This window comes from Microcebus murinus, chromosome 13 (assembly GCF_040939455.1).
Source record: "Microcebus murinus isolate Inina chromosome 13, M.murinus_Inina_mat1.0, whole genome shotgun sequence".
In the NCBI taxonomy this organism is placed as follows: domain Eukaryota; kingdom Metazoa; phylum Chordata; class Mammalia; order Primates; family Cheirogaleidae; genus Microcebus; species Microcebus murinus.
Window position 1 is genome coordinate 63919809 of NC_134116.1, and position 23798 is coordinate 63943606.

The 23798-nt window shown below is 43.4% G+C and overlaps 1 protein-coding gene across 6 annotated transcripts in view; it reads right to left on the reverse strand.

Moving 5' to 3' along the window:
* The window catches only part of SETDB2 (SET domain bifurcated histone lysine methyltransferase 2), an 86750-nt gene that overhangs the window by 12599 nt on the left and 50353 nt on the right, over positions 1-23798 (reverse strand). For 2 of the 6 annotated variants that reach the window (XM_076009449.1, XM_076009448.1), the window contains exon 14: positions 22880-23340. In XM_076009449.1, coding sequence (XP_075865564.1) covers positions 23223-23340 — 118 coding nt within the window. In that variant the 3' untranslated portion in view covers positions 22880-23222. Of the gene's footprint in view, positions 1-5607; positions 5716-11244; positions 11367-14696; positions 14790-19220; positions 19530-22879; positions 23341-23798 lie in introns of those variants that run through there. The other 4 variants (XM_012737305.3, XM_012737307.3, XM_012737309.3 and 1 more) reach the window with 4 other exon arrangements.

The window sequence follows — 23798 nt, forward strand, 5'->3', positions numbered from 1 at the left end:
TTCAGCCAAACCTCAGCTAACTAGAATGCTTGGCACAGACCTGATTAATAATCTGATTAAAAGCAGAAAATGATTTTTGTTTCAAAAACAATCTCTTTCTTTCTTTTAAAAAGAGATTTCTAAAAAGCAGAGCTGACACACTTACCCAGCTCTAGGCAAGGGGACTGTTGGGGACACTGAGGCTGGGGCAAGGAGCAGCTGCTGGCTAGGCCATTAAGAGCTGTGTGACCTCGAGCCAGTCACTCCTCCTCGCCCAGTCTGATTCCTCCCTAGGGCAACAGCACCTTTCTTACACTCACGTGAGCTACAGTAAGTGAAACCTCTTTGGCATCTATGTAGTAGGGCAAAAACCAAAAAAAAAAAAAAAACCCCTCTTGAGTAACAACACTTTTTTCTTAGTTCAATTTATTTGATCCCTTGCTTTTATCTATCTGTCTGGGCTTTTGGCATTTTGCAGATGAAGGTGGTGTGGGGGTGGCTGGGCGGACGGTGTGTGCCCACTGCAGCTTCACTGGTTAAGGGGAACACAGCCAGGCCCGAGGCTGCTAGCGTCAGACTCTGCCTGAGTGACCCGGAGGCAGAACGAAGTCACCTTGCCAACAGGAGATGCTCACATGATGTCCCCGTAGCAGCGCAAGCAAGCACATAAGTAGTTAAAGAAAGTACTGTGGTCAAATAAAGCACATTTTAAAGCATCTCACGATGTCATTGTGTCCCTACCACAGACTGGGTGGTCAGCAAAGTACCACCTCTAAGGAGGTGACACAGAAGCCGAGATCTGGGTAATGACAAGGGCTCCTAGCATGCAAAAATGCAGGGGAAAGACATGCCAAGCTGAGGGCCTTAAGTCCTTGCACAGATGAGCCTGGCCAGCTGACTGGAAGGACCAGAGGGACAGCCAGCGTGGCTGGAGCAGGGAAGTGGGCAAGGGGAGTTTCAGGTAAGATCAAAAGAGTAAGAAAGGGCTGGCTCATGTAGGGCTTAGAGCCAGGCTACGGAGTTGGGGTTTTATCTTGGGGCAAGGGGAACAAAAACTGATTGCTGCTTTTAAGAGATCATTCTGGGCCGGGCGTGGTGGCTCACACCTGTAATCCTAGCACTCTGGGAGGGCGAGGCGGGCGGATCACTAAAGGTCAGGAGTTCGAAACCAGCCTGAGCAAGAGCGAGACCCTGTCTCTACTATAAATTTAAATTTTTTTTTTTTTTTTTTTGAGACAGAGTCTCGCTTTGTTGCCCAGGCTAGAGTGAATGCCGTGGCGTCAGCCTAGCTCACAGCAACCTCAAACTCCTGGGCTCGAGTGATCCTTCTGCCTCAGCCTCCCGGGTAGCTGGGACTACAGGCATGCGCCACCATGCCCGGCTAATTTTTTTTTATATATATATATCAGTTGGCCAATTAATTTCTTTCTATTTATAGTAGAGATGGGGTCTCGCTCTTGCTCAGGCTGGTTTTGAACTCCTGACCTTGAGCAATCCGCCCGCCTCGGCCTCCCAAGAGCTAGGATTACAGGCGTGAGCCACAGCGCCCGGCCCCTGTCTCTACTATAAATAGAAAGAAATTAATTGGCCAACTAAAAATATATAGAAAAAATTAGCCGGGCGTGATGGTGCATGCCTGTAGTCCCAGCTACTCGGGAGGCTGAGGCAGGAGGATCACTCGAGCCCAGGAGTTTGAGGTTGCTGTGAGCTAGGCTGATGCCACGGCACTCCAGCCTGGGCAACAGAGCGAGACTCTGTCTCAAAAAAAAAGAAAAAAAAGAGATCATTCTGGCTGCTGGGCTGCTGGGTGGAGAAGGGGCTGGGGTAGAGATGGCAGGAGAGCAGCAGGGTGAATGTTAGTTCTCTTCAGCAACTACTGAGAGAGGGAGGTTAGTGGCTTCACCATGCTGGTATAGTGGCACTGAATGAAGTGGGTGGATGGATGCCAAATGCATCTAGCAGGTAACACTGATGGGCTTGATGTTGGGCTGGGAGGTCGATGAGGAAGAGATAATCCTTAGACAATGGATAATAATGGTGCTGTTCATTGGGATGAAGGATGAGCAGGTTTGTCTGGAGTGTGTGTGTGTGTGTGTGTGTGTGTGTGTGCGCGCGCGCGCATGAGGATGGGTGCACGTGTGTGCACAGGGGGTGGAATTGTATTCTTTTTTGGCCAGTGCTGCTATAAGATATCCAGATGGATGCATCAGGTTGGCAGTCTGGGATTCCAGGGAGAGGACAGGGCTGGAGATACAGATCTGCGAGTCCCTGGCATGTGTATGGTTTTAAGCCATGGGAACTGGGTGAGCCCCCTAGGGAGGATATTCGGCTCCAGGAAGGACAGAGCCTTGGGGGACTCCAAATTTTAGAGACTGAGCATAGGAGAAAGCAGCCCAGGCACCTGGAAAGAAACAGCCAGGAAGGTAGAGGACACTGGGAGTGTTTGTCAAGGAGGCCAAAAGAAGAAAGTCCTTCAAAGTGCAGGGCGTGGACAACCGTATGATGAGCGCTGCTGAAGGGTTAAGTAAGGACAGAGAAGTGACAGTGTATTTGACCAGTGTCTTGTGTATGCGGGAGGATTTCTTTATAAGATGACAGGACCAGCAGATCATGTTTATGTGCTGAGGGGAACACTCCAGTAGTAGAAAGGGAGGCACTGATGGGAGGGGTGGAGGGCCTGGTCCTTAGGGGAGTCCTCCACAGCCCCCGTGGAGGGTTGACAGGAGGGAGCTGAGAGAGTCAGGGGCAGAGCCGGGTGGGCAGTAGCCTGGGTGAGGGCAGTTCCTGTCTAATGGCTTCCATGTTCTCAGTGACAATCAGGCACAGTCAGCTTGGGGTTGGGAAAGGTTCTAAAGAGATAAGGCCGGGCGCAGTGGCTCACGCCTGTAATCCTAGCACTCTGGGAGGCCGAGGCGGGTGATTGCTCGAGGTCAGGAGTTCAAAACCAGCCTGAGCAAGAGCGAGACCCTGTCTCTACTATAAATAGAAAGAAATTAATTGGCCAATATAGAAAAAATTAACCGGGCATGGTGGCGCATGCCTGTAGTCCCAGCTACTCTGGAGGCTGAAGCAGCAGGATTGCTTGAGCCCAGGAGTTTGAGGTTGCTGTGAGCTAGGCTGACGCCACGGCACTCACTCTAGCCTGGGCAACAAAGCGAGACTCTGTCTCAAAAAAAGTAAAAAATAAAAAAAAAATAAAGAGAGATAAGAGGATGTGAAATAATAAATGTGAAAGGTGGAGGTGACGCAAACGTACAAGGGAAGTGCTGAGGGCCCTTCTGAGGTTTGTGGCCATGAATCTAAGACGGGGCAGCACAGCTGTGGGTTTTTCCCAATTGTGCAACTGCTCGAGTGGCAGCGAGCGCCGCTGGACCACAGACGGGCGGGCTCAACCCGGGGCGGGGCTGTGCAGGGCACAGGTGCGAGGAGACAGGATGGGGCGGCCAGGGGCAGTGGGGGCTTTGCAGTGGGGGGCAGCGGCCGTGTGGTGGGACCCCTTGGGCACTGGGATCGCTGAGAACTGCCAGAGCTGGGACCCTGGGAGCTGCCTGAAGAGAAATAACGTCCAGCCTCTTCAGCGACTAGTGAAATGCAAGGTAAACTTCTCTATCAGCCTTACAAAAGTGAACGAGAGTAACGGTACTCGTTTTTTGTCAAGGGCTGGGGAAAGTGCTCTTCCATCCACCATGCACGAGAGTATTCACTGGGGACAGCTCAAAAATGCTAAAGGGAATTCTCTTAGACTCAGCAATTCCATTTCTCCAGTAACGCTCGAACGAGGACACAAGGATGTACGTACTAAGGTGTTACGGCAGCATTACTTGTGACAGTGGAAATCCAGAGCCGACTCATCATCTAAGGAGGGAGCGGTTTCGTGAATCCTGGGCACCCTGGGGAAGCCCGGGCACCCGGCAAGAGCATCCCGTGGAGCTGGCGAGCACACTGTTAGCAACGTGTCCTGATCCTTGTGGCCTTCCACAGTCCTGCACCTCTTCCCGTCCCCTCTCTGGAATTCTCCTGCGCCATCTTCCTGTGTCACCTCCCACGCCACTAGGAAGCTTCCTGAGCCCCGGCTGTGGGAGGAGCCTGTGGCCCTGTGCCCTGCTGAAGTGAAACCGCCTCGCACCGGCCTGTCTCCCGCATGGGCGGGCTCGGTGTACCTGCCCACATAGTCCCAGGGGTCCCTGTCCGTCAGTGGGGGACTTTCACTTCAGGCGACTTTTTCCTCCTGTGTCCTCCACTGCCAGCCCCACCCCAGAGTCTTCCCAGCAGGGAAATCCGCATCCCTAAGTCTGCAAAAACTCTCAAGGGAACCTGCTTCTTTTGGAGTATTATGTCTCCAGTCAGTCAACCGCCCTCAGTCCTCAGCCTGCACCTCTTCACATGTGAACAACCTCTAGAATCGAATGGGGGTTTCCTTAGCTCTATGTCTCCTCACTCAGGGCCGCGTAGCAAAGGGCAACAAAAGTGATCTTTCAGTTGAGGTCTTTCTGTTGCTTTCTAATCAGAAGGGCGCCTCGCTCACCCTTCTCACCACACCCACGTCCTGGGGAAGCTGCCCCGTCAGCACCAACGATGGCGGTGGCCATCTTGCCAATTCCTAGAACAGTCCAGACACCCCGGGCAGGATCCACACGCTCCATTTTTATGATTTACTTCCTGAGGTATTGTGTCCACTGCCCGAGACATCCTAATTGCAGAATTCCATCTGGACTGTTCCCTTTCACTCTGGACTGTCCTTTTCTTCTATTCATAAAATGGACATCATTACACCTATAACAGGAAGTCCACCTAGAGCCATGTGTGTGACACCTATCACAGGATGCTGCCACCTTGCAAGGACCAAATGAATGTTCATCCCTAGTCATTAACCTCACTGCGGTTGTGGTCAGAGCGTGAGGTGCCACACTTGCCGTCCTGCTTGCTAAGCTGAGAAGGGCCTTTCACAGAGGAAGTCGATTGCGATGGACCCAGCAGGATAGCTCCTCAGCGCTGCTTCCTTCCTGGACAGACCCCTCATGACCCAGGGGGTGCCGAGCCGGCTCCAAGGGCAGATTCTGATTAGTTATGGCCGCCTCCCGCAACTGGTGCAGAAAGAGGGGTGCAACCTGATTAAACTTTCCGAAGGGCTCTGGCTCCACGCGTGGGGGTGACCTTTCCGTTCCGCTGAATGCGAACAAGAAAACCTCGTGCTCCAGTTTCCACCGGCAGCCACCCTGTGACCACGAGGGGACTGGCTGATGCTGGGGACAGGAGGGCAGTGAGGGAGAACCTGGGCCCCTGATGACATCATGGAGCCACTGAAGCAAGCAACTCTGAAGGGGATGTTTCCCCTTGGTAAGTGAGAAAATAAGCATCCTCTTTGTTAAAGCCAGTTTGAGTTGGGGTTTTCTCTACTTACAGCCAAAAGTGTCCTAACTCTTAACTATTTTACTGATGAAGTATGTGGTAGTGTATTTTACAATATTAAATGTTCTGTTGAATCTAAGTTTCCAATACAGGTCCTACTTCTTTCAGCTCTCCGGGATGTTCTCTATGCCTGGTTTACCAATCAAATAGACTTTCTTTCTAATGCATCCCCTGGGGGTCTGTTCATCCAGTACACGTAATAAAATCATTGACACTCACCAGCCTCCTTCCTCTCTGGATTTCTTTCTTTACTGATTCCACATCAAAGCTTCTGTCAAGATTCTGTGAATTGTTATCCTCACATTCCACAAGTGCTGAAGAATACAGCTGCAGATTGGGGAAAAAACCCAAAGTATGCACTAAGTGACACTGAAAGCCACAAGTCAGAAAATCATACCAAAAAGTAAGACTTCATCTTCTCACCAGGGGTGGAAGATGGATTGAGGGTAGAATAGTGACCACCTTTTGGGGTGGATGAGCAGACCACAAGCCACCCCACTTCTTTGGGAGTGACCCTACTCCCCAGGCATGTTTCATACTCTGTAATCCTGACCCCCAATGGCTAACTGGGACCCTGATGCCACATTGGGCCAATTTGATTCCCTGTCCTGGAATTGTGGAGTAGGCTCTGAGCAACAGCCAAAGCCACGTGGTCAGAGTAAGTCAGTCTGCAAAGAAAGAAAAGCAAAAACAAGGGCTAGACAGAGGCCATTCTGGGTTCCTGATGGCTTCCCAGCTCCTGTTTCCTAGACCCCCCTGCATGCCTGCCTTTGGGAGGCATGAAATGCCCCCACAGCCTCGTTTTATTATTCCAAACCTTTTATATCCAGACCTGCTCAAGTTTCTATGTGCTACTTGAAACCAAAAGAATCCAACCTCCCTTCTGAATTAAAGATCAATGTTACACATAATTCAAATAACAAAAGGTATGAAAGAGAAAATTTTTGTGACATTGGTACAGGCAAAAATTTCTTATAAAAAGCAGCAACCATAAATAAAAAGCTAATAAGTTGGACTTCACAATAAAAATGGCTTGCCCTTTGAAAGCTATCGCTGAGAAACAAAGGCGGGCCAGGGATTGGGAGAAAATACTCACAAAACATATATCTGACAAAAGACATCTATCAGAATATAGAAAAAACTTACAGCTCAATAATAAGACAAACAATTCAATTAAAAGTGGGCAAAAAATTTGAACGGACACTTCACAACAGAAGATTCATGAATGGCAAATAATACATGACAAGATGCTCAATATCATCAACCCTCAGGCAAACTAAGACCATGAAATACCAATATATACCCACTAGACTGCCCCAAAATAAAAAGACTGAAAATTCCAAGTGTTGTTGAGGATGTGGAACAAAGGACACTCTGCCATATTTTTGGCAGAAGTGTAAAATGATACAATCAATTTTAAAGTTAAATATATACTTACTTTACGACCTAGGAATTCTACTTCTACATAATTCACCCAAGAGAAATAAAAGCCTATGCCCACACAAAGACTCATAAACAGATGTTCATTGCAGATTTTATCATAATAGCCCTGGAAATAACACATATGTCTATCAAAGGTGAATCGAAAAACAAATTGGGATATATCCATTCAATTAAATACTATGAAGAAATAAAAGGAACAAAATACACATACAGGCAACAACATGGACAAATCTCCAAAACACTGTGCTGAGAAACGAAGCAAGACACAAAAGAGTACATATTGCAGGGTTCCTTTCATATGAAATTTGAGAAAAATAGACCCTTTTTTTTTTTTGAGACAGAGTCTCACTCTGTTGCTCAAGCTGGATTCAGTGGAGTCATCATAGCTCACTACAGCCTCGAACTGTTGGGCTCAACGATCCTCCTTCCTCAGCCTCCCAAAGGGCTGTGACTACAGGCATGCACCACCACACCCAGCCTGATAAGGCCAATCTATAGGAACTTGGGATAGGAAGGATTCATGGCAAAAGGCACAAGGGAACCTTCTGAGGTTATGGCAATGTTCTATAGCTTGATTGCGGTAGTGGTTACATGGGTTCATACATGTCTCAAAACTTTTCAAACTGGACACTTAAAATGGGTGTATTTTGTTTTATGCAAATTATACCAATAAAATTAGCTAAAAATAGTAGCAAATCAACATCAAAAGTACACTGGAATAAAATATCATGATCAAATAGTGTTAATTTCAGAATGGTTTAACAACAGAAAAAATATAAGTACCTCACACATTACTAACATTAAAAAAGAAAAACCTGAGACATGAAAACTAAATGCAACCCATGAACTGGAATCCTTTGTTATAAAGAAGGTTATTGGTACAACAGGTGAAACCAGAGTGGTTTGAAGATGAGGTGGTAGTAATGTAATAATATTAATTTCCTAATTTTGATGGTTATTTTGTGATTATGTAAGAGTATGTCTTTGCATGTAGAAAATACACACAAAGTATTCAGGAGTGATGACAAATCATTTAATATAAAGTGGTTCTGGTCAGAAAAAAAGAAAGTTCTTTGCACTGTATATGCAACTTTTCTGTAAGTTTGAGATTTACAAAAACCATCAAATTGTGTACATAAAAAGTACAATGAAATAAATCATGCAGCCCTGTCTGTAGCCACAGAAAGACAGAGAAAGAACCCAGAAGATCATTTCAACAGATGCAGAACAAGCATTTCATAATATTCAATACTCTAATTTTTAGCAAACTAGAGATAAAAGGTAACTTTCTTGTTTTAATAAAATGAGACCATTAAAAACCTAAAACATACAGAAATTTATTGGTTAAGACCTTAGAAGGGTCACACTGATATCTGAAACAAGACAGGGTTCCCTACTTTAACTGCTTCTAATCATCACTCTGATAGAATGTTTTAGAAATGCAATAAAACAAGAAAAAGAAATTAAGATAGACTAAGATACAATATAATACAATCAAGATACAATATCCAGATGCATCTAGAGACTTTTAGAACTAATAAGATTTTGAGAAGGTTGCTGGATGAGATAAATAAAAATCAACAGAGTTTAAATACATAGATAATAGCTCATTTAAAAAGATATTAGACAGGCCGGGCGTGGTGGCTCATGCCTGTAATCCTAGCTCTCTGGGGGCTGAGGAGGGAGGATCGCTCAAGGTCAGGAGTTAGAAACCAACCTGAGCAACAGCGAGACCACATATCTACTAAAAATATAAATAAATTAATTGGCCAACTAAATATAAAAACAGAAAAAATTTTCTGGGCATAGTGGCACATGCCTGTAGTCCCAGCTACTCGGGAGGCTGAGGCAGGAGGATCATTTGAGCTCAGGAGTTTGAGGTTGCTATGAGCTAGGCTGACGCCACGGCCCTCTAGCCCAGGCAACAGAGTGAGACTCTGTCTCAAAAAAAAAAAAAAAAAGAAGGTATTAGACAAAAGTAATAGAGCAAGAACAAAAAAACAAACCCAGCAGGCCTAATCCAAAGTTCTAGACCTCTATAGAGAAAAAAAAAATCAATCAGCTCATATATCATAAGGGTGTCTATTTTTTCCAATTCATCTATAAATTAAATGGAATTTTTTGTGAAATCTGAAAAACTGATCCCAAAATCAAAGCACCAAAACAATAACCAAGGCTTATTCTAAAACCATAGTGTTAGTTGTCCCTCAGTATCTTCGGGGGACTGGATCCAGGAATCCCTGCCAAAATCTGATGCTCAAGTCCCTTATATAAAAAATAGCATAGTATTTGCATATAACCTACACACCTCCCCCTGTATACACATGGGCCCCAATATAAAATGGTTCAATTTAGGATTTTTTCAATTTTACAGTGGTGGGAAAATCTGCAGAAACCGTACTTCAAGCACTCATACAATCATTCTGTTTTTCACTTTCAGGACAGTATTCAACAATTATGAGATTTTCAACACTTAATTATAAAACAGGCTTTGTGTTAAGATGATTTTACCCAGCTGTAGGCTAATGTAAGTGTTTTGAGCATGTTTAAGGTAGGATAGGCTAAGCTATGACGTTTGGTAAGTTAGGTGTATTAAATGCATTTTCGATTTATGGTATTTTCAAATGACAATGGGTTTATGGGGACAAAACTTCATCCTAAATTGAGAAGCATCTGTACTTTAAATCATCTCTAGATTACTTATCTAATGCAACGTGAGTGCTATGTAAATAGTTGTTATACTATATTTTTTAAAAAATTGTAATTTAAAAATTGGTGTATTGTTATTTTTTAGTGTATTTTTTTCGCAAATATTTTTAATCTGCGGTTGGTTGAAGCAGCAGATGTGGAGGGCTGACTGTAATGAAGACAGTGTTATACCAGCACAGGGATAGAAAACCAGAAACAGATCTATACACACATGACATATGATATTATTAGCACTCTAGGTCTAAAGCTTGAGGGCTCTAGAACCAGACTACCTGGGTGAGGATCCTGGCCTCAGTCACTTACTAGCTGTGGGACCTTGGGAAAGCAACTTAATCTCTCTGTGCCTCAGTGGTTTCATCTTTAGCTTGAGAACAGTAACAGTACCTACCTTTTGGGTTGCTGTGAGGATTAATAATTTAATGTAGGTAAGGCTCCCAGAACATTACCTTGAACATAGTGAACACAAAATATTAATAATAGCTATCATTATTATTATTATGAATCCTTAGGAATTATAACTACAAATCCAGAGGAAGGGATAGATTATTCAATAAATAGTGCTGGGGAAAGTTGTTAACCATGTGGTAAAATAAAATAAAATTAGATTTCTACTTTATACAAAATTCCAATTGGATTAAGAGACTAAAGGAGAAAAGAAAAATTTTTTAAATTTTGGGAAAAAAAGATAGAAACTTAGTACAGAAAAGAATTTCTTAGGGGGAAAAACCCCCAAATTATAAAAGAAAATAATGACAGAAAACACTATAAGTAAAGTTAAAAGCCAACATATGCAATAAAGCATTAGGATCTATTAGTATATAAATAAATACATATAAGCAAAAAAAAAAAGTCTCAGAGATAAAGTAAAGCCTATGAATACACCATTCTTAGAAGCAGAAACCAAACGGTGCATCAGCACGTCAAATGGCATGCAACCCCACTAGGAACCAGGGAATTGCAAATGAAAATAAGATACCGTTTCATACTTATGGGAGAGGAAAAAATCAAAACTTCATAATATCAAATGTTGGCAAGGATGAGAGAAATATACTCTGAAACAATGGTGGAAGTCAAAATTGGTATAATCTCTTAGGAGAACAATTTGACAAATTTAGTGAAGTGCAAAATGCCTCCTCCCTGTGCCTCAGCAATTCTGCTCTTAGCTGAACCCTAGACCAGAGAAGTTCTCACACATATAAGGAGACCTAGACAAGAATGTTCATGACAACTTGATAGTCATAGAAAAAAAAAATACTGGAAAAAATGTCCACTCACAGAAGAATATTTAAATGGTGCTATAGTCATGAAGTGGAACACTGTAATATATTTAAAATGAAAGACTTAGAGCTATGTTCACCACCATGGAAAAAAATCTCAAAAATTTGTAGAATTTGATAGAAATTATATCTGGCTAGAAGGTCTATGGCTGTCTGTTATATAGGAAATATTTCATTAAAATATTTTTAAAGATGCTTCTTTACCATAATTCTTTTCTTTGTGTGTTTGACCAGTTATCAATAAAATTAAAAGTAATCATAAGATGATAAGATCTGAAACAGTTCAAAGTTAGAAAAATAAGCTCCCCAAATCCACACTTAAAAGCTCAAACTATGGTTAACTTGTTATTCTTTGTATTCAAAGCACCATTTATCTATTCTGGTATGTTCTGCCCTAGAAGTACTTATGTACTTTCAAGTAACTTACCAAACAATTTTCATGAGCAGCTATATTCTCTGATTGCGAAAAGTACAGGACACTATAATCGACACCACTGGGGCAGAGTGCACATGTCCTTTTTTCCATCTTTTCTGCAACCTGAAAGACACCTATAAGTGATATCCCCGGTGAGAAATGGAAAAGTGGAATTTCTTGGTCTCACTAACTCCTCTTCCAGTCTTAAAGTAGAAGATTCTCAATTCCCAGAGAGACAAAAAAAAAAATAAGGGACACAAGTAGAAAAGCAATGTTCTGTTTTCTAATGGGCTAATAAAAGAATCAATGAATCATAAAAATGCCTAAAAATGAGGAAAACCTGTATTCAAGAAACACAATGTAAACTAAAAATAAAATCCTAAGCTCCTCACTGACTGAATGGACCCTCTCTTGGCCAAGGAGACCCCAAAAAACCTTAAAATTGAGTTCCTGGCCACGACTGGAAGGAAGGGAGGTCAGACACGCCTCACAACCCCTCCTTTTTAGAGTTGAGACACAACTGACCGGCGTTAATGTTAAACTAGAGATCATAAGACTGACAAAACAGACTCTTTGTGGCAATAAGACACCAAATTATAAACAAGGCCTGAAGCAATGCCAGTTAAGAGTTAAACCTGAAAGCCATCAACCTTGCTAAAAAGGTCATTTTGACCCAGTCCTTTCTAACTCCAAGTTCTTAGGCAAATCTTTATTCCTTTAATCAGTTGCAAATTAAAGAGTCTCTAAATCCACCCAAAGCTGGTAAGCTCCACCCTACCCTTCACTTCAAGCTATACCTTCCATGCATAGATGCGTGTCTTTGCCTGTAACTCCTGCCTCCCTGAAATGTAGGAAACCAAACTGTAATGTGACCACCTTGGGACCACTCACTCAAGACTTCTGGGGTTTGTGTTCCTCCTCTCCATCCCTCCCATGGTCATTCATATTGGCTCAGAATAAACCTCTTTAAATTACTTTACAGAATTTGTTTTTTTTTTTTTCTGTTAATAATAACCAGGAATTTAAATATAGGCAAAGCTCTCAAAACACTGCCTTGCCTATATCCAGCTCTCAATAACAATCATCATTACTGTCAATACAAATCAAGAAAACAATGGTGTATCCAAGAAATAGTGCTCTTGTTAACTGTAAAAAAAAAAGTTAGATCCCTATGCCATATTATATTAAAAATAAATTAAAGAAGTAAATGAGTAATGTACTTTAATTCAATGTCTTGATTAGTTAGGTGAGAAGGATATATGAAGGTGTCACTGGCGTAAAGGTTCTTGCTAACGTCACACAAAGGAATTTCAGGATGTGCACACAACCCAGTGATAGTGGCAAGTTTATTGAGGGAAAGGGGACAGGCTTAGGAAAGGCTTGTGCAGATGCAAGTACACGCCCAAGAAAGAGAGCAACTCAAAAGGAGCAAGTGCCCTTCCCTCCTCTCCTGCTCGTACTTAGCTGACTACCTACTCTAACAAAGGTAGGAATTGGATTTTTATTTATTTATTTTACTTTATTTTTTTGAGACAGAGTCTCACTCCATTGCCTGGGCTAGAGTGCCATGGCATCCTCAAACTCCTGGGCTCAAGCGATCCTCCTGCCTCAGCCTCCCGAGTAGCTGGGACTACAGGCATGTGCCACCATGCCCGGCTAAGTTTTTCTATATATTTTTAGTTGGTCAATTAATTTCTTTCTATTTTTAGTAGAGATGGGGTCTTGCTCAGGCTGGTTTCAAATTCCTGACCTCAAGCGATCCTCCCGCCTCAGCCTCCCAGAGTACTAGGATTACATGTGTGAGCCACCATGCCCGGCCTAGATTTATTTTTTTTTAAAGGAGAGGAATGGAAGAAAGGAAAGAAACTTAAGGGAAGGAGAACTAAGAAGAAAAGGAAAGAGGCAGAGAGAAGGAGTAAAAAGCCAGCAGTTAGGAAAATCCCCACCGGTGCATCAGTAAGAGGTGAGCTTCTTAAACTCATTTGTTATTAATTTGGCCGAAGGAATCCATTTAAGATTTTTTTTTTGCTACTGAAATGCTTGTCTTCGTAATTCCTTTGGTTTTCTGTAGTAGAAAACCGATTTTATTTTTCATCTTCAAGTTTTAGTTTTGAAACAGATTTATTTTACCATTTAATGATAAAAGTTTTATTTATTATTATTATTTTTGAGGTAGGGTCTCGCTGTGTTGCCTGAGCTAGGGTGCAGCGGCATCATCATAGCTCATTGCAACCTTGAGCTCCTGGGCTCAAGCGATCCTCCCACCTTAGCCTTCCCCAGCAGTTGGGACTACAGGTGTGAGCCACCACGCCCAGCTAATTTTTCTATTTTATTTTGACTCTAAGTGTTGCTCAGGCTGGTCTCTAATTCCTGGGCTTAAGCTATCGTCTTCTTTTGGCCTCCCAAAATGCGACACCACCCCTGCTTTAATGGCAAAAGTTTTAAATGTCGATAACCTTAAACTACTTAAGGTTCCTAAAAGCCACCTTTGTTATGCAGATCTCTTGTTTTCTTTCGCTCGCTCTCTCTTTCAGTCCTCCTCTTTCTAAATCAGGTCTTTCATTTTACAAAGTTAGAAGACAGCATTTGGAGCTAGCATTCATTTCACATTCATGTAAGTTTCTTTAATCAATTTCTGTTTCTTGGATTTGGGTCCCACCTAGTGGGGATACAAATTAGTAGTACCTTGCTCCCCACCAACCAAGAAAAAGCAGTGAGATAGAGTGAAAACTGCTCACATGAAATAGGCTGGTTTTTGTTTTTTTTTTTTCCATTCATCTCAATCAACCAAGGATTTCGGAGCATTTCTTTCCTGCGAGTCACTGTTGGGTGCTCTAGACCAGCGCTATCCAACAGAAACATAAAGCCAGCCACACATGTGAGCTACAGGTGGCACTGAAAACATTTTAGGAGCCTCATTTAAAAAGCAAAAAAGAGGCCAGGCACGGTGGCTCACGCCTGTAATCCCAGTGCTTTTGGGAGGCTGAGGCGGGAGGCTGAGTCGAGCCCAGGAGTTCCAGGCTGCAGTGAGCTATGATCACATTGCTACCGGAGAGTGATTGTCCCCAGTCCTGTGCTCGGGCGCAAAGAATTGAAACCGAACGCCAAAGCAGGGAAGCACAGTGAAAGAAATGTATCAGGCAAGTATGCCTCCAGACATGGCAGGGGTGAAAGGGGGCAAGAGACAGCACCCTCCAAAAGCGGGCAGGAGAAGGAACAGTGACCCCGGGGCGTCCTTGGGGTTCTCCTTTTCTTTCTCCGGACTTCCTCGTCCTTGGATTGCAGTCCCCCGGCCAATGGGAAAGTTATCTCCTCCCATCGGCTGGGCCGGGGAGTGTTTTGCCTTTGTAGCTCAGGCCCAGGTGCGCAGTGGCTTTCAAAGCCCACGGCCCGGGAAGCTGCAAGGCTAATGTAGAAGGTAACAATGGGACGGTGAAGTCGGGCTCCTCTGCGGACGCTCTTACCCTCCTCCATCTGCGCAGGCGGCCCCCGCGGGACTTCCCCCAAGCCGGAGCCAGCGAGGTGTATCCACCGTGCGTCCTGCAGCTGGGCCACAGCTCACAAAATAAACAAGGAGACCAAACAGCAATTAGGAAAATAAAATAGCAGGATAAATGCCGCAAAGCAATACAACTACCAAGTGAGTGGGAAATCCAATAAATGTTATTAGTGGGAGGTAGAGGAGGAAGTGCTCCTTGTAGCAAGGAGTGTTGTCAAGGGCACGGGCCTCGACCTGGTACAACCCGGAGATGAGAGACAGGGGTATGGGATGGGAGGGATGTTGCAGACCAACCTGCCACGTGGGAAAAGGCACCAGGTCTAAGCAGAGATGGTAAACCAGCTAGGCTGGAAAGGAGAGGCTGTGCACAAGAACCTGGAGAAGGATTTGAGAAACAATGGTGAAAGGCTGCCAGGGAGCCTGCCAGATTGAGAAACATAAAGGGACAGCTACTGTGTTTCCCCAAAAATAAGACCTACCCATAAAATAAGCCCTAGCAGGATTTCTAAGCATGAGCAATATAAGCCCTACCCAAAAAATAAGACCTAGTGATGGGCATGTCTACACAGCGTATCTGCACAGCCCATGCATTTCGTTGCAGAGCAGTAAGGAAGAGGAGCAGCCCTTCTCATCTGCCCCATCGTGACAGCTATTATCCCAGAGGTGACCGGAAAGGTGCGGGCAGCCCCACCAACAAGGTCGGCTCCTCATGTCAGGTCTCGGCCATCCTGTGCGTGCTGCAAGCTGAGGCTTTGAAGGGAAAATAACACATCCCCTGAAAATAAGCCCTAGGGTGTCTTCTTGAGGAAAAATAAATATAAGACCCTGTCTTATTTTCTGGGAAACACACTAGGATAGGTTAGATGATCAAGCCAAAGGAAAGTGCAGAGAGAAGTGGATCATAATGTAGACATTAATTTAACATGAAATAAAGTGCCATTTGCATTTCTTTTCTCTAAGGCATGGATGTTCTTAGCCCATTTTTCTATTGAGTTACCCACTGTTTGCTTATTGGTTTATAAGAGCTTGTTATGTAGTCAGGGTATTAACCCTTTGTTAGTCATATATGCAGTCATTTAACTTTGTTTATAATGATCTTTGATATACTGATGTTTAAATTTTTTATTTGATGAAATTAGAACCATCTTTTATTTTATGGTTTCTATACCTGAGTGAGGAGGGACATGCTTAGGAAACATTTACCTCTGTTTTCTTCTAGAATTTTAATTTATTTTAAAAATGAAAATATTACTATGGAATTAATTTTATTATAAAGTATGAGATGGGATCTAACTTATTTCATAACAATTAACCACTTGTTTAAAATGTCCTTTTTTAGGCTGGGTATGGGGCCTCATACCTATAATCCTAGCCCTCTTGGAGGCCGAGGCAGAAGGACTGCTTGAGGCCAGGAGTTTGAGACCAACCTGAGCAACATAGTGAGAACCTGTCTCTGCAAAAATAGAAAATTAGCCAGGTGTGGTGGTGCAAGCCTATTGTCCCAGCTACTTGAGAGGCTGAGGCAGGAGGATCCCTTGAGTCCAGGAGTTCAAGTTTGCAGTGAGCTGTGATTGCACCACTGCACTCCAGCCTGGGTGACAGAGAGAGACCCTGTCTCAGAAAAAAAAAACAACAAAAAAACTCCTTTCCAGGAAGAGGATGACATGAACAAAGGCATCAAGCCACAAAACATCCTATGTGGCAACCATATGAAATGAATATTTCATTCAACTAGTACATAGATGGGGTGTAAGATGAGGAGGCACAAGAGATGAATTTCCATCCTGACCTCCTCCCCAAACTCCAGACTGGTATATCCAACTTTCTTCCATATCTGGAATTTTCTCAAACTGAATATGTCTCAGAGAAAACTTGTTTCGCTCACTGGGAAGGATAACCACACACTCTCTACTAAAATCAGAAAAAAAATTTTTAGCCAGGTGGGGTGGTGAGTGCCTGTAGTCCCAGCTACTAGGAAGGCTAAGGCAGGAGGATCACTTGAGCCAGGAGTTTGAGGTTGCTGTGAACTAGGCTGACGCCATGGGCACTCTAGCCCAGGCAACAGAATACAACAAGCCTCTGTCTCAAAAAAAAAGATAAAAATTATTAAAAATGAAAATGATTAATCAAAAGAGAAAAGAGGAAGAAATCTTCAAAGCAGCACCACAAACTGGTTTACCAATCAGAACATAACTGTACCCTATTAGAATAGGTAAATGAAATTGTAGGATTAGTGAATCTTTTTTTTTTTTTTTTTTGAGACAGAGTTTTACTTTGTTGCTCAGCTAGAGTGCTGAGGCTTCAGCCTAGCTCACGGCAACCTCAAACTCCTGGGCTTAAACAATCCTTCTGCTTCAGCCTCCCGAGTAGCTTGGGACTACAGGCGTGAGCCACCATGTCTGGTGAATTAGTGAATCTTATTCATCAGTCTTATTCATTTCTTTCTTTTCTTTTTTTTTTTTAATTTCAAATTCATAGTTTCAGTTTCACTCATTTCTGTACTGGAAGAATGTGTTCCTTGGCCATCCTTTCTGGCTACCCTAGATTCTGTCTCCTGGGTGGACTGCCCTTTTCTGGTGGGCTTTAAGACCATCTCTAGGTAGAGAAGCTTTGGGAAGGATACCCGTATAGAGTCTATAGCAGGGGTCCTCAAACTTTTCAAACAGGGGCCAGTTCACTGTCCCTCAGGCCGTTGGAGGGCCGGACTATAGTTTAAAAAAAACTATGAGCAAATTCCTGTGCACACTGCACATATCTTATTTTGAAGTAAAAAAACCAAACAGGCAAAAACACCCGCATGTGGTCCAAGGGCCGTAGTTTGAGGACACCTGGTCTATAGCCTTAGCAATCCATTCCCTGGTGGAGGTAGGCCTGGAGATTGCCAGAGTGACAGAATCGCTGGGTTGCTTGAATGAGTCATAGTTCACATGTTCCATGTTTGTAACTTTCTGCAGTTTCATTCTGTAGAACCTTTCTTGGCTACCAATTTCATTTTTGAGAATTCTAAAATCCTGTAGCTAAAAATAAAAAAATAAAATCCTGTAGTGTTATCAGGTCAGTTTCTGTGAGTCCTCAGGCTTGCTAAACCAGGAGGTCCCCTGGGAAGCACTGCTAGTCATTGTTCTTGGGTCTCAGCTACTGATGGGGCTTCTCCCTAAAATATAAGACACACCTATAGTATCCCTCCCCATCTGAATCCATTCAGTTCCTGGGCTCAGATGGCAAAGGATACCAGGTTGCCCAAATGTATTTGGTCCATGAGTTTCAAATAACTCGGAGCAAGAGTTCAGAGAGTAAGATATGCCTATCTATGTAAAAGTCCCCAGTGTCACTCCCCCAACTACAGAGAGCAATGTGCTTCCTCCAGTCTAGAATAATAAATAAGCTGGAAGAACCAGTTTCTTTTAGGACACTGATGCTGGGGTATGTAGAAGGAAGAAGCCACTAGGAAGAGCCTGTGAGTCCCACCCCATCCTCTTCCTGGAACATCCTTTCAACCTTTGGCTGATTTGCCCTTTAAAACTAAGATCATGGTGGCTCATGCCTGTAATCCTAGCACTCTGGGAGGCAGGGGCAGGGGAGAGGCGGGGAGGATCACTTGGTCTGAGGAGCTGGAGACCAGCCTGAGCGAAGAGCAAGACGCTGTCTCTACTAAAAATAGAAAAAATTAGCCAATCGAGGTGGTGTGGGCCTATAGTCCCAGCTACTGGGGAGGCAGGGGGATCCCTTAAGCCCAGGAGTCTGAGGTTGCAGTGAGCTATGATGATGCCACTGCCCAGGAGACAGAGCAAGACTCTGTCTCAGAAAAAAACAAACAAAAAAACTAAGATCAGACATCCTCTCCTCCTAAAATCTTTCCCTGAACAGGCGGAGTTAAGGGTCCCTCATTTGTGCCTCTGTGGTTCTGACCACCTCGTAGTAAAAGTTACCCCTTCGATTCTCTGACGGCAGAGTCTGCCTAACTCATCTTTGTATCCCCACAGCCTGGCTCGTAGTAGGCGTCCATACACGTTCAGATGAAGGGAAGGGCCCCAGCAGGAGAAGCACTCGAGCAGATGGCCCAGGAGGACTGGGCCCTCTGGATGGAGAGGAGACGGGTTCCAGTCACATCCTGTGACAACCTTCCCAGCTGCTTCCTCAGACCCCACCCACTGTATTGGTTTACGGGCGGGTGAAGTCGCGCCAGGGGGGTTCACATGGGTTTGCTGGATGCCGGCAGTTCCAGGGGAGGAGGGCCGGGACCACCGCGCTGTCACCCGCAGGACAGGTGCACCGAAGCCACTCCCGCCTCTCCCGCCGCGGACTGGCCGGCCGCGCTCCGTTCTTGGGGGCACCCCGCAGGGCACGCGAGCGCCGAGCCCAGTTGGCCCCGTGCTGCCCCGTCGATTGGGGGCCCGGCCCAGGCCGGCAGGTCAGGACCCCGGGCGGCCGTGACTGGAGAGCAGGCCCGGGCCAGTCGCTGCCCGGCCCGCCCGCGCGCGGTACTCACCGGTGGGGCGAGGGAGCCTGTCCTGAGCGAGCTGGGTCTCAGCGCTGCCCGCGCAGGGCACACAGTTGGCACCGGGCGGCAACGCTCGGGCCATGGCTTTGCTGTCGCTGGGGGCGGCGACGGCCGACGTTCGCACTCTGCCTGCCTCCCGGAAGTGGCTCGCCTGCGCTGGGTTTCGTTTTCTTTAAAATCCGTGCATTTAAGACGGCGAATTGTCATTGCGAGTCACCAGACTGCCCGGGCAAGTCCGGAGCGAGAAGAAACTAGAGGGGTGCGCAGACAGGGGTGCTCAAGCACACTTCTCCAGACCCGAGTCTTAGGTTTAAAAAAACAAAGCGCCCGGCACCCCTACAACGCCCCCACGGCTCAGCTGGAGAAATGATCCCTCTTCTGAGGGTCACTTCTAAAAATTTGAATTTATTAGAGTTTGGCTTCTAAATAATCATATTTTAAACCGACGCTGAATTAACCAATCCTAAATCCAGTTACCAGTAGCAAGCCTTTATTTAGCACCCATGGGGTACAAAAGCACCATACAAGATAAGGTTTTCAGTGCATGTAATAAACATACATGTAGAAAACATAAATGCATATAATTAAATTATAGTTAAGACATAAGTTGTTCTTGAAAAGAAGCATATAATAGTTGGTGGTTTGCTGAGGAAATAAAGTGCAAGACCTCCACTTTGGTGGTATTGCACTTCCAGCAGGTTCTAAAGAAGGAAATGCAAATTGGTGATAGAAGGAAGAAACAATATTTAAAAGGACAACTTGGATAGTCTTGACAAATGAAATGGATTACAGAAACAAGAGTGTGGGGGCTGCAAAAGAGGGAAATGAGCAGACCCTAGCAGCCAAGTTGTTTTGCCCTTGGGGCAGGAGGATGGGAGTACAGTTTAGGTAGGTCATGGTAAAGCTAAGAGCATTTTTCAAACTTTTTTTTTTTTTTTTGAGACAGAGTCTCACTCTGTCCTCTGGGCTAGAGTGCCATGGCATCAGCCCAGCTCACAGCAACCTCAAACTCCTGGGCTCAAGCGATCCTGCCTCAGCCTCCCGGGTAGCTGGGCCTATAGGCATGCGCCACCATGCCCACCTAATTTTTTATTTATATTTTTAGCTGTCCAAGTAATTTCTTTCTATTTTTAGTAGAGACAGGGTCTCACTCTTGCTTAGGCTGGTCTTGAACTCCTGACCTTGAGCGATCCAGCCGCCTCGGCCTCCCAGAGTGCTAGGATTACAGGGGTGAACCACTGCACCCGGTCTATATACTCTTTTAATAAGCTTTTCAGTGTTCCACTCTTAAATATGAGTAGACTACCAAGATCACTAACTCTGAGGAAAGCCTATAGCATGAAAGATCAAGACCAAAGCAAACATCCAGGGAAAACAAGGAAACAAACCTTGGAGGACACAGAATATGTAGGAAGAAGAAAATGACCTGAATGCATGTATATATGTGTTTGTACATATATACACACATTTTCCGAGATAAAATATTGCAACTATGAGCCAAAACCAGATGCCCTTAAAGAAAAGAATATTCAAAGAAGAATGCATTTAGAAATTAAGAATATGAAACCAGAAAAACACAGTAAGGGATGAATTGGAAGATTAAATTGAGGAAAGGTCCTAGGAAAGTAGAGCAAGAAGACAGAGCTGGAAATGAAGAAAAAAGATAAGAAAACTAGAGAACCAACCCTGGAGGTCTAACATCTGGATAACAGGAATTCCAAAGAGAGACAAGAGACAGAAATCATTTGTTTTCAGATTGAATGATCCTACCAGACAACCAGTACAAAGGATGAAAATGGACCCTTATTAGGGATAGAACATGGGGAGAAAGATAATCCTATAAGTTTCAAGAGAGATAAAAATGAGTTATCTGTACAAAAGATAATGGCATCCAACTTCCAACAGTCAGCCCGGAAGCCGAAGCCAGAACATTTTCGGACTTCACAGCAGCAACACTGAGAGCTAGCAGATGCCTTCTAAATTGGGCATGGAGACTGCTCAACAATTCTATACCCCACCAAAGCAGCAATCAAGTGTAAGGGTAAAATAAAGATATTTCCAAACATGCAGAGACTCAAAAATGTATACTTCTCATTTTTCCTTTCCAAAAACTATTGGAGGATATGTTTTACCAATATGTGGGAGTAAACAGAGAAAAGGAAAATAATGGGGTCTACATGGGAAAAGATCTGACTTAAAACTGAGGCAAATCAAGATTTCAGGAGAAATTTCTCCAAGAGGATAATTCAGAGAATACCCCATGTTTCTGAATGTCAAATGGACATTCCAGAGGCAATCTCAAGGAAATACTGGCAGATCCATGATAGTCCCTTCTGCACAAAAATACTTCCCACATTGATCAAGTTTCTTTATTTTTGTGTATTGCCTAAAAATTCTGTACCTTTACTGTGAATAAATGGACTTCTCAACTTTCCTCATCTGTCTATAGGCTGTCGGGCTCTAATTTTTTTGCTTCTTTTCCTAGTTCTTTGGTTTCCCATTCTATAAATGGGTTATTTTTTAAAATTTGCAATATTTGACATTTTAATAACCTGTGCCTACAACAGTACCAAGTGACATTCTGTCTTCCATCCCCACCACTTCGGGACACCTGCCCAACAGACTCATGCTGTGTGCACACGAGCGCTGTGTGATTGGAACTGGCAGTGAAATTGAACAATTTCAAGTTCAATTTTTATGTAGTTCAATATTTTTTATATATATTTTTCAACCTGCATTTCTCAGGAATGTATGTAGTTCAATATTTTTAAGAAATTAAACTGGGTTCAAACTTAGATTTTTTTTTTTTTTTTTGAAATGTAACCAAACTAAACCCAGAATCAAGTCCAAAATGGGGAAAAAACATATAATCCCTCAAAAACCAGAATTACTTCTTTTCAAACTAGTTTTCCCGTTGTGGTTCTGAGGGGAAGTTCCTAGCAGCCAAATGTGTATGTTTCTTAGGGATAAAATTAGTTTTGACTCTAGTGTCTCCCCAGTCCCCTTTTGCACCTGGTGATCTGAATAAGTAACCAATAGTAAAGTGATAATTCTTTCTTTCCCTTTTTCTCTAGAAAAACAATTTGCAAACCATGCCCAGGAGATACCAAGAGGCTGTTTTGGATTTTGCAGCAGAGAATTGTTTTGTTTCCTTGTGTTTAAGTGACATTCTTGCCCAGCACAATTCCTTCTGCCCTAAATAAGCCAAATCTGACATGTTTCTAGGTTTCCTTATCTCTACCTAGAACAAAAATATTCATGTTCCTCCAGGTTTCTATTCCCTTTTCCTGCTGTTTGTATTGAAGGAGTGGAGAAAATCTGTGGAAAAAAGATTGATCTCATCGAGTTTGTCAGAACCTTACTTATAGAAGAGCTTCTTCCCCTCCCCACTCAAATGGTTGATGGCCTGTGCTTCATGGAGCCAGATATAGAGCTTCTCCAACAAGTGTTAAAATATTTGGGAGTTATATGCATAAAATAAGTTTTGCTTATTGCTCATGTTCTTTTACCCATCTTGTATCTCATAAGGGTAAATGATTTGCCAGGAATTAAACATCAATTTTGTAGGTAAAGATATGAAATTTGGCTCTTTGGGGCATGAACTAAAAGATAATAATCACAAAAGCAATTAGAAACAGCTGAGTTCTGCTATGACATTTTTGTCTCTTAATATTTAATTTATAAATAAGTTATAAATTGTACAGTGGCTTTTTTATATAAAATATACACTTTCATTCTACTCATGTAAAGATGAACAGCAGTAAGAACAAGAGATAACCTATGCATATGAAAACATCCTTATTTTGTTCTTGGAATTTCTAAGTCACACATATAAAATTAGAAATAAAATACGAACCCTCTAACAAGGGAAAACTGAGAGGATTACCTTGATGCACCTAAACCTAAATTAATTCCACTACTGAGGATTCTTTTGCATGGCTCTAATTTCATCCTTTATAGTAACTTCATGAACAGGCATTAGCTACATATTTATAATATTTTTTTTCTACACTTATTAACCCCACATTGGCAGAGGATTTCCTTCTCAGGCATAGTCCCGGCTTCATAACCATAATCCCATGTTAGTTCTGTTCTTGCTTTCACATACCTAGAAAGTAGAAATTAAAAAAGAACCATAAATTATCCAAAATAACTACCAAATGAACCAAACTTGATGGTACCAATTTTCATATTAACATCATGAACCATCTTTAAAAATATGATCTATCCTGTCACCTGACATCCACCGATTAGGAATGATCTTTTATTAAGAATAATCATTGAATTTTATTTCAAATCTACTAAAATCCTAAGTAAGAGGGAACCTGTTGACATCCACGAGGAAGCAAGCATATTTTGCAAACAGTGGTACCCAGCAATGAGGCCTGCAGTGTGAAAGCAGTTGGGAATAGCTCTGATTTAAAGATGATGTAGCAGTGAGTCATTTACCCCTGAATTGAACTGGATGAGACCTGACATCCTCAGCCCCCTTTGGGGCATTAATTCTAAGTGGGAATAAGAAGTGAAATTTCAGGTGTTCTAATATTATTGACCTGGAACAGTTCA